An 11,358-nucleotide genomic window follows, 5' to 3' on the forward strand; every position below is an offset into this window, starting at 1 on the left:
TCTTCTTCCAGTTCCTTGTAATGTTGTGAGACCGTCCAGCGGGAGAGGGCTTAATATCACGTTAACAACCGTTTGTGTTTACCGGTTGAGAACCTTTAGTCCGCGGCACTCAATACAGATTATCAAGCTTTGGCTTTCTGGGAAGGGACGCCGTGGAGCGCATGAAAAAGCTTAAAAGCTCGAGTGTCAATTCGACAAAAGCCCGCGGGTCAAGCCACTCTGTCACTCACCAGCTTTCCCGCTCCTCGCTTCCTTTCGCGAGGGGTTGATCCCGGGGCTCGGTCTGCCGTGCCCGCGGCGCACCGAGCGGCATAAATAGCATCCTGCGCCCGCGTATGAAAGCACTCAGCGAAATCGGCATGGGGAGCGCGTCTTGGAAGGTTAGGGAATAAAAGCAGTGAGGGCAGCGACGCGGAGGTCTCCCGTTTTAGCCGTCTGCCGGATGAGGGTGACGGGCCCTTTCCGAGGAGATCTAGAGGCAGCACAGAGACGTGCCATGCTCCGCTTCCCCGGTGCCGCGCATGCTTCCTCTAGAGGAAACGGATAGAGCGTCAGGGTCAGGGGGGAGCAAGCTCTCTGCTAATTGCTGCAAAGTACTGGCGAATGCACGTCGAGCTGCCTTATACTCAATAATCAAGGTTGGTATTGTCTACTCTGGCTGGCAGCTGCTCTCCGGGGTCTCGGGCTGAGGTCTTTCCTGTCTCCTAGATCCTTTTAACTGGAGATGCCAGAGGTTGAAGCTGGGACCTTCCGCATGCCAAGCGGAGGCTCTGCCACTGAGCCACAGCCCCTCTTCACAGCCCTCCAGGGTCTCAGGTGGAAATCTTTCCCATCACCTGCTGCCTGGTCCTTTCAACTGGAGATGCTGGGGAATGAGCCATGGCCCCTCTTCACAGCTCTCCAGGGTCTCAGGCTGAGGTCTTCCCCATCACCTGCTGCCTGGTCCTTTTTAACTGGAGATGCTGGGGATTGAACCTGGGACATCCTCCATGCCAAGCAGATGCTCTGCCAATGAGCCACAGCCCCTCCCCAGTGGAGGTGAGTAACGCCAGTCCATCGGTGCAGATTGCGGGAGGCCGCTCTGGCTTCTCCTCCCCAGCGCTAGACACGGAGGAGCCGTTGGCAGAGGTCCTGGGAGTTAATCGGGGCATCAGTCAAAAGGACGGCTCGCTTTCTGCTAAAGCAATTATTTGCCGAAGGGCACAGGTGTGTTCCGGGATGCTCATATGCAGATTAGGGCACATTTTGGAACTGCTGAAGGAAAGACGTTTGCGGCACAGGAGGATCAGTCAGTTTGAGCCAAGAACCACACAGGAAAACGAGGAGGGCAATCCCTCCCTGTCTGGGTTGCATTAAGGTGTTGCAGAACGGCGAGTGGAAACAGATTACGGCCAGACTGGTACTGGGTTGAGGATGTGATCACTTGTCATCAGTGCAATGAGATCAGGCTTGGTTTATGTGGCATTGGAGCTACGTGGATTACGGGGAAAGGCATTTGTTGGGGGCAGATAAGAGGTATGCAGGGTTAACAAACTCCTTGGGAAGAGGCAGTGGCTCAGTGGCGGGGCCTCTGCTTGGCATGCAGAAGGTCCCAGGTTCAGTCCCCGGCATCTCCAGTTAAAAGGACCGGGTAGGAAACGATTTGAAAGACCTCTGCCTGGGACCCTGGAGGGCTGCTGCCATTTTGAGTCGACGAGACTGATCCGATAGACTATGGGTGGCTCTTTCCTACCTATTGTGCGGCTCCTGGCAGGGCGGCTGGGGAAGCGAAATATCATTAGCAAACAAATGAATATCATTAGACAAATAAATATTACCAGTATCTGCTTTTACCCCTTTTGTTAATTATTTTCGGCAGTCTCACTCAATGTTAATAAAAAGCAAATCTGCATATTTTCCAGTAAATGTGTGCGCGCAATATTTGTCCACGTCCCGCGGCTCTCAAACGTCTGACTTTTATTCTATGTGGCTCTTTCATTAAGCAAGTTCGGCCACCCCTGTGGTAGACCAACGGCCCGATTCAGTATAAGGCAGCTTCACGTGTAGTTTGCTAAAGATGTGCGGGGGAAAAGGTATTCAGAAGGCCTGTTGGGTTAATAGAACTCATATGCTCAGGTCTGCCAAACTGGCCTGTTCTTTGTTTCAAGCATCCAGTATCTTATCCCACGGACGGTAATGGAAAAATCAGACCACCCGCACTTAGAGTTTCCTCTCTGTGCATGCTAATTGTTTGCGTTGTATTCCACGGGGCCACGGCGTCATCCGTTTCCCTCCCCCCAGTGAATTTTATTTTATTTTCAGAATATAACATATCACAGCAAAGAACATAACATAATGAAAAAAACAAAGCTGGGTTTGATATATTAATACAGTCTACTAGCGTTATTTGAATGCTCTTACATATCACATACCTTATTGCTTACATCGGCTTATAAACAGGTTGGTAGCATTAGTAAAAGGCGCTGCGGTGGCTCAAGTGGTTAAGATGCTGAACTGTAGGCTGTGGACGGTCGGTAGTTCAGCAGTTCGAGACCCGGGTGCCGCATGACGGAGTGAGCTCCCATCTCTGGTTCCAGCTCCTGCCAGCCTAGCAGTTCGAAAGCAAGAAATTGCAAGTAGATAAATAGGCACCACTTCGGTGGGAAGGTAACAGCGTTCCGTGCGCCTCAGTGTTTAGTCATGCCGGCCACGTGACCACGGAAACGTCTTCGGACAGCGCTGGCTCTTCGGCTTGGAAACGGAGATGAGCACCGCAACCCTAGAGTCGGATCCAACTGGCTTTCGAGCAAGGGAACCTTACCTTTTACCTAGCATTAGTAAATTAACAGTACGTTCAGAAGCAGAGCCAGTATTTATCCTTAACAAAAGAGGGAGCCACTTCTTTTTCTGAAAGGAACTGAATTACTGGGAACCACTTACACACAGAGGGTGTTTGATAATCCTCGTCCGATGGATTAGCTATTCCGTTTGCTGTTTCCCCCATAATGAATTGCATCCAAAGCTTGTCATACCACAAACCTAGAGGAAGGCTTGATTTCCACCTAGCAGCCATGCTGTGTCTGGCTGCAGCAATAAATATGGAGATTCTTTCTTTCTTTTGTTTTGGAGGAGAGGATTCCGGCCATAATTCCAGTAGGAATAACCCCGGGGTAAACGGGATCGTCTGGTTAATCATCCGTCTTGTAGCCGCGGCCTATTTCCTTCCAAAAATCCTGGATAAAACCGCGTCATCCATTTCCTTTCCTCCCCCAGGTGCACCCTCCGATTCCCCAGCACCGTCATCAAGATCCAGTTCACATCATTCTACCATAAACAGGAAGTCAAGGAAGACGCCTCATCGCCCCCGCTCCGGCCGCTCTACCCTCAGATATCGCCTCTCAAGATCCACATCCCGGAGCCGGATCTCCGGAGTTTGGTCAGCCCGCTGCCCTCCCCCACAGGCACCATCAGGTGAGACGCTTCTTTCCGTTCTACGCACCCGGTGTCGTGGTTTGCACCGTTGCCGGCCTGCAAGTTGCCGGTGTGCTTCCCAGAAAGGGGGTGGATGTCTGTCTTCAGGCATCCATCCATATTATAGCTTTGGGGAAAGTGCAGAAAAGGGCAACTAGAATGATAAAAGGGTTGGAACACTTTCCCTATGAGGAAAGGTTAAAGGGCTTGGGGGTCTTTAGCTTGGAGACACGACGACTGAGGGGTGACACGATCGAGGTTTATAACATTATGCATGGGATAGAGCAGGTAGAGAAAGAGGTACTTTTCTCCCTTTCTCACAATACAAGAACTCCTGGTGGGCACTCCATGAAATTGCTGAGCGGTCGGGTTAGAACAGATAAGAGGAAGTACTTCTTCACTCAAAGAGTGATTAACACTTGGAATTCACTGCCACAGGAGGTGGTGGCGGCTACAAGCATGGACGGCTTCAAAAGGGAATTAGATAAGCATATGGAGCAGAGGTCCATCAGTGGCTATTAGCCACAAGGTATAGATAGGGGCTCTGGGGCAAGTGATGCTCTGTCTTCTTGGTGCTTTGGGGGGGGGCAAGAGTGGGAGGGCTTCTAGTGTCCTGGCCCCACTGGTGGACCTCCTGATGGCACCTGGTATTTCTGGCCACTGTGTGACACAGAGTGTTGGACTGGATGGGCCTTTGGCCTGATCCAACATTGGCGTCTCTTATGTTCTTATGTTCTTATATATGGAACTAGCAATGGCGGTCATCATTGGGGAGGTGAGGCAGGTGGGGCTGAGAGAACTCTTTTGAAGACTGCCCTTGAGAGAACAGTTCTGTGAAAACTTGTGACTGACCCAAGGCCACCCCAGCAGCTGCATGCGGAGGAGTGGGGGGAATCAAACCCGGTTCCCCCAGATTAGAGTCCGCGCTCCTCACCCCGACACCAAACTGGCTCTCTTGTGCTGTGGTGGCAGCTGCTGCCAAAGCAACTTTTAAAAAGTCTGTGCCTCCAGTCAGAAGCCCCGCCGGCCAAAAGCGCCACTTGGCCCCGTCCAGTTTCTAAAAACACTCAGTCGGCACCAGGAAAGGTGTTGGTGGGCGCCACGTTGGGGACCCCTGTTCTAGTCTTTGGGAACTTCTAAGGAGGAGCAGTTTGTTAGAGAAAGGCTGGTGCCTGGTTAATGCTGTCTCTTGGGATGCACGCTAATGTGGGGAGAGCTGCTCTTTAACCATTCATCTTGCCGAATTGCACTAATCTCTCGCCTTGAAAATCCACGAGGTGGGACTCCTGGGGTCCTTGTGAGTCAGTCGCAACCAATGTTCCCTCTAAGCTGAGTTAGTGTGAGCTAGCTCGCAGTTTTTTAGCCTCCGGCTCCCACCTTTTTGTCTTAGCTCAGGAAGGATAGATCCAGAGCAAACTAATTTATGCAGTAGCCAAATCGCTTGCTCACAGCTTCAATGTCAGTAGCTCACAAAGTAGAATTTTTGCTCACAAGACTCCACAGCTTAGAGGGAGCATTGGTCGCAACCCGACAGCACGCTTTGCCGTTAACTGTTGACATGCGCTGGCACACTGCCTCTGAACATGGAGGCGAGTTACAGCCTTTGATACCCTCCCTGAACGTCAGTCTCCTTTCAAGAAGTGGCCTGAGGTTGCAGCTGTTATCTTGTGGTGACGGATTTCGCACGTTCTTAGACCTGTCTGATGTGGTGGTTAGGAGCATGGACTCTAATCTGGGAGAACCGGGTTTGATTCCCCACTTTTCCACGTGCAGCTTGTGGTGTGACCTTGGGTCAGTCACAAGTTCTCTCAGAGCTCTTCTGGAAAGAGCAGTTCTCTCAGCCCCGCCTACCTCGCAGGGTGTCCGTTGTGGGGAGGGGAAGGGAAAGGAGATTGTAAACCGCTCTGAGACTCCTTCGGGTAGTGAAGGGCGGGGGTATAAATCCTCCTCCTCCTCCTCTTCTTCTTGCAACAATTTTTCCATGTTCTTTATCTGTAGCGGTCCTTTCCTTTTCTGCGCCCTGAACGTTGTTCAGCTCCATTTCTTTGTGGGCGTGGGTTCCAAATCCTTTTTTGAAGCCGTGAAGCTCACTGAGTAGTCTTGGGCAGGCTGTTGGCCCTTCGGCTAAAAATGGAATCACCCCACTTGTGCGAAATGTCATAAAGAAGAAGAGAAGAGATTGGTTTTACACCCCGCCCTTCACTACCCAAAGGAGTCTCAGAGCGGCTTACAATCTCCTTTCCCTTCCCCTCCCTGCAACAGACACCCTGTGTGGTAGGTGGGGCTGAGAGAGTTCTTACAGAAACGGCTCTTTTTCAAGAACAGCTCTTATCAGAACTATGGCTTGCCCAAAGTAATCCAGCCAGGTGCAAGTGGAGGAGTGGGGAATCAAACCTGTTTCTCCCAGATTAGAGTCTGCGCCAGTTTGGTGTAGTGGTTAAGTGCACGGACTCTAATCTGGGAGGACCGGGTTTGATTCCCCATGGTGCCTGGTTAATGCTGTCTCTTGGGATGCACGCTAATGTGGGGAGAGCTGCTCTTTAACCATTCATCTTGCCGAATTGCACTAATCTCTCGCCTTGAAAATCCACGAGGTGGGACTCCTGGGGTCCTTGTGAGTCAGTCGCAACCAATGTTCCCTCTAAGCTGAGTTAGTGTGAGCTAGCTCGCAGTTTTTTAGCCTCCGGCTCCCACCTTTTTGTCTTAGCTCAGGAAGGATAGATCCAGAGCAAACTAATTTATGCAGTAGCCAAATCGCTTGCTCACAGCTTCAATGTCAGTAGCTCACAAAGTAGAATTTTTGCTCACAAGACTCCACAGCTTAGAGGGAGCATTGGTCGCAACCCGACAGCACGCTTTGCCGTTAACTGTTGACATGCGCTTCCCCGGTTTCGTATCCCATTTCACTGGAAGCCACGTCTAGCCAAACAAAACCTTGCTCCGGCTCTCGGGTGGAAATCTCCCTCTGGGATCGGCTGCAGGCGCTAAGCCACGCCTCTTCCCCTCCTTGCACCAGGAACCAGTTTTTACCCAGCCTGCCCGAAAAAAACGAAAACAAGGCGACCAGTCACGGCCCAGCTAGAAGGGGAAAGGCGTCCGTTGTTGTTGTACGTCAGGCTGCCAAGTGTGTTTACTCAGTGTGCAGAAATGCAGGTCCTGCCGCAGGATTCACTGTTGACATCCACTGGCCTGCCTCATTGTGGGAAGAGGGCCCCCCCCCCAGCCTCTAGAGGGGAAGTCAACTAAGCAAAAATGGCCTTTCACGGTTCAAGGCCCGCAGGAGTGCTTTGTGGAAGGAGGAGAGGAAAGGGAGGGCGTTCTCTTTTCAGTCTTTCTTAGAAGCGGCAGTTGCGGTTTTCAATCGCTGCAAGGAGCCAGATTCGGCGGGGAGGGGCCAGCCTGTGGCGTCAGGTACTCATGCCGTCGTTTGGGAGGTGGAGGGGCCCATACGCGGCGACATCTTGTGCCTTTTACCGATACCATTTGCAACCTTTAGCACGAAGGGGAAGTGGGCGATAATTGCCCTGACTCCTCCTGCCCGGTCCTGCGGTGGTACGGTTTGCAAGACGCTCGCCGCTCTGAGCATCCGGTTGGGGCTTTGTAACAGCAGATCGCTCTTGAGTTTCTTGGAAAACCTCAAAAGGCTTTTGAGGCTTCTGTGTTGTTTGTTCTCTCGGCCGGGCCTTTTCATTCTCAGTTCCTTGTCGGTTCTGTTTGTAAACACTCCCTTCCGCGCCACACGGCTTGCGGGCCAGCGCCCGGCTTCCTTTTCTCAGAAAGCGAATGAAGCCTGTTGCCTTTCAGAGATTTCAGGAAGGTCCCGGATATGCCAGAGACTCTTTAACGTGCAAAGCTGTTACACCAGGAAAGCAGGAGAAGCCCTTTCAAGAGCTAGGGACTGACCGCAGGAATCAGCTTGCATTAAAATACAATGGAAAATTTAAAAACATTGCAACAGGGAAAACAGTGCTGCGTTTGCATAGTCCTTTTTTTATATATACACTGCTTTTTTCAGGCACATCAAGGGCTGCGTACAGTGCCGTCTCAGTAGATGTCGCAATAACAGCGATGCTATCCCCAACAACCCGGCGAAAAGCCGAGGCCCGCAACTGACGAGCCCCGTAAAAGCGTTGGTGATGCAGTTGAGATTTGAAACTGAGTCATCCCTGATGCTGCCTTCGCTCTTGCACCATCCAGCGTCTTCGTGGTGCAAGATTTATCTATTTTATTTGTTTTATTTTTTTTTTAATTGCATCATTTATAGCCCGTCTTTCTCACAGGGTCTCAGTGCGAATTAAACATTGTTGAATAGCTCAGTCGACGGAAAGCCAGAAGAGGGAAAGCTTTTCCGAACTCCTCGGGCCTTCATTTTAAAACGCAGGACATTATTTCATCCTCGTTGGCTGTGTCTGTTGCCCCTCACTCATCGCCTTGTTGGGGGGCTCTGATGTGGGACTGAGACGGAAAAGGTGAAACTAGGCAGAGGGCTGTTCACTGCCACAAGAAGTGGTGGCGGCTACAAGCACAGACAGCTTCAAGAGGGGATTGGATGAATGTCTGGAGCAGAGGTCCATCAGTGGCTATTAGCCACAAGGTAGAGATGGAACACTCTGTCTGGGGCAGTGATGCACTGGTGGGAGGGCTTCTAATTTCCTGGCCCCACTGGTGGTCCTCCTGATGGCACCTGGTATTTCTGGCCACTGTGTGACACAGAGTGTTGAACTGGATGGGCCACTGGCCTGATCCAACATGGCTTCTCTTCTGTTCTTATGTCTGGGGCAGTGATGCTCTGTCTTCTTGGTGCTTGGGTGGCCACAGTGGGAGGGCTTCCGGAGTTCTGGCCCCACTGGTGGACCTCCTGAGGGCCCCTGGGTTTTGGCCACTGTGTGACACAGAGTGTTGGACGGGATGAGCCCTTGGCCTGATCCAACATGACTTCTCTTATGTTCTTATGTCTGGGGCAGTGATGCTCTGTCTTCTTGGTGCTTGGGGGGGGCAACTGTGGGAGGGCTTCCGGAGTTCTGGCCCCACGGGTGGACCTCCTGAGGGTCCCTGGGTATTGGCCACTGTGTGACACAGAGTGTTGGACTGGGTAGGGCACTGGCCTGATCCAGCATGGCTTCTCTTCTGCTCTTATGTCTGGGGCAGTGATGCTCTGTCTTCCTAGTGCTTGGGGGGCCACAGTGGGAGGGCTTCTGGAGTTCTGGCCCCGCTGGTGGACCTCCTGATGGCCCCTGGGTTTTGGCCACTGTGTGACACAGAGTGTTGGACTGGATGGGCCATTAGCCTGATCCAACATGGCTTCTCTTTCGTTCTTATGACCGTGTCTCTGGCTGAAGAGGTTCTTTACACAATGCCTGATTAACTTAAAGAACTCACTGATGCAAGATGGGACAAACCATTAGCTTAGATGGCTTAAAAAACTGATGCTAAGATTGGTGGTGGTGGGGGGGTGTTGTTGGTCCATACCCATGGCTGCTGTTCCTGATGGTGAAGTAGTTCCTCTGTGTTCAAAAGCAGTATATCCTTGTGCTCCAAACGGTGACCACTGGAGAAAGGCTTAGCTTAACGCCCCGCTCGCTTGCCAGCTCTCTCCAGAAGCTTCGGGCTTGCCGTCAGGAGCAGAAAGGAGGATGAAACGGATCCAGCCAGGGCGACTCTTGTGCACTGAATCACGCTGGCCGGATCTCGGATCGGGCGGGCCGATCGCTGCCAAGGCTTCGCCTCTACCAGGAAGGCGGTTTTGTTGCAACACATTCATGCTTCCTTCAGGAATGTCAACAATCCTTGTAAGAAGAAGGAAAGGAAGGGGGGGTGCCTGTAACCCCGCCCCTTCTATTCCTCCCTGGGAGTGCCGGGAGGCTGTTCACGTTTTTGTCTCTCCCCCCCCTTTTAGTAATGTTCACTTGCCTAATTTGGTGTGCATTGGCCTAGCTCTCCCCTGATTGGCTGCTGGGAAATTTACTTTTGCTCGGGAGAGTTTCCTTTTTGGAAACTGGAGCCTGTCCCTCCCTCCCTCCCTCCCTCCCTCCCTCTGCCGCTTCCAAACTTTCCGCAGAAAGGGGCGCACTCTCTCTCTTTCTCGCTCAAAACAAACAGTCCCTGCCCTGCCCAGTTGACCCACGTGCCTTTTCCAGGCAGCCTCAGTGTTTACTTTCCAGCTTGTTTTCTGGATGATTTTCCCTCTGCTTGAAAACCTGTAGCTTCTTTCTTTCTTTCTTTCTTTCTTTCTTTCTTTCTTTCTTTCTTTTTTCTCTTTTTTTTCTTTCCTTCCTTCCTCCCTCCCTCCCTCTTTCTTTCTTCCCTCCTTCTCTCTATTTCTTTCTTTTTCTTTATTTCTTCTCTCCTCTCTTTTCCTTCCTTCCCTCCTTTCTCTCTCTCTTCCTTTCTGTCTCTTTCTTTCTTTTCTTTCTTCCCTCCTCTCTCTCTTCCTCTCTCTCTCTTTCTTTCCTCCCTCTTTCTCTTCCTTCCTTTCTCTCTCTTTCTTTCTCCCCTCCTTCTCTCTCTCTTTCTTCCTTCCTGTCTCTTTCTTTCTTCTCTCCTCTCCTCTCTCTTTCTTCCTTTCTTTCTTCCTTTATCTCTCTTTCTTTCTCCCTCTCTCTTTTTTCCCTTCTCTCTCTCTCTCTCTTCCTTCCTTCCTTCTCTCCTCCTCTCTCTTTTTCTTCCTTTCCTTCTCTCTCTTTCCTTTCTTTCTCCCTCACTTTCTTTCTTCCCTTCTTCTCTCTCTCTCTCTCGTTCTTTCTCCTCTGCCTTCCTTTCCGTTTGTTTCCCCCCAGAAACGTTCATAGCCTAGAGGTAGCTTTAACTCAACCAAACAAGACAGCGCTAGGAGGCCTCGGCCTCTCTGTTTTGTTTGTTGGCCCTCCAGGGCAACCGGCTGGCCACTGTGTGCGACAAGAGGATGCCAGACTGGATGGACCACTGGTCTGACCCAGCAGGGCTCTTCTGAGGTTCTAATCCTTCAGCCTCCACTCACTTTTGCTTTCAAAACTGGATGGGTATATTTTCCCCCCACCACGCGCTGGAACATAAGAACATAAGAGACGCCAATGGTGGATCAGGCCAAAGGCCCATCCCGTCCAACACTCTGTGTCACACAGTGGCCAGAAATACCAGTGCCATCAGGAGGTCCACCAGTGGGGCCAGGACATTAGAAGCCCTCCCACTGTTGACCCCCCCCCCAAGCACCAAGAAGACAGAGCATCCCTTGCCCCAGAGCCCCTATCTATACCTTGTGGCTAATAGCCACTGATGGACCTCTGCTCCAGATGCCTATCTAATTCCCTCTTGAAGCCGTCCATGCTTGTAGCCGCCACCACCTCCTGTGGCAGTGACTTCAATGGATCTCTGCTCCGATCCGGCAGAGCTGTTTTTATGTAGGCTCAGAGAGCCAATATCTTTAGTGGGGTGGAGGGTGAGGCATGCAACTGAACTGCAAGCCCCGTCTCCCTGCCACTGCTCCAATTTAACCTATAGCCCAGGCTAGCCCTATTTCAGCAGATATCAGATGCTAAGCCAGGGTCAGCCCTGGTTAATATTTGGATGGGAAGCCACCAAGGATATCTGGGGTTGCTACACAGAGGCAGATAGTGGCAAACCACCTCTGAATGTCTCTGTCCTTGAAAAGCCCGCTAGCAGACCCATAGCTAACACGGGGGCCACGGGGCCTGGCCCCCTAGCATTTCTTCTGGGTCCCCTCCCACCTGGCCTGGCACCAATTAATGTAATTAACTTTAATTTAATTCGCTGCGCCCACCCAAGCCCCCCACCCAAATTCCTAGCTACAGGGATGCCCACTAAGGGTCGCCATACATGGCTGTGACTTGATTGGACTTTCCATCGCCACCACCAGGGGTCATTTCGTAGAAAAAGAGGTGCAGGAGCTCATTAGCATAACTCATTAGCATA

General features: G+C 51.5%; 1 protein-coding gene across 1 annotated transcript in view; it reads left to right on the forward strand.

Annotated features, from left to right (window-relative positions):
• Nucleotides 1-3,220: 3,220 nt before the first annotated feature.
• Nucleotides 3,221-11,358, forward strand: part of FOXK1 (forkhead box K1) — a gene marked incomplete at its 5' end in the record, with an annotated part of 28,914 nt that continues 20,776 nt past the window's right edge. The window contains one exon of the mRNA XM_015419403.1: nt 3,221-3,450. Coding sequence (XP_015274889.1) covers nt 3,221-3,450 — 230 coding nt within the window. The remainder of the gene's footprint in view (nt 3,451-11,358) is intronic.

Source organism: Gekko japonicus, unplaced genomic scaffold (genome assembly GCF_001447785.1).
Source record: "Gekko japonicus isolate JY-2015 unplaced genomic scaffold, Gekko_japonicus_V1.1 scaffold513, whole genome shotgun sequence".
Lineage (NCBI taxonomy): Eukaryota > Metazoa > Chordata > Lepidosauria > Squamata > Gekkonidae > Gekko > Gekko japonicus.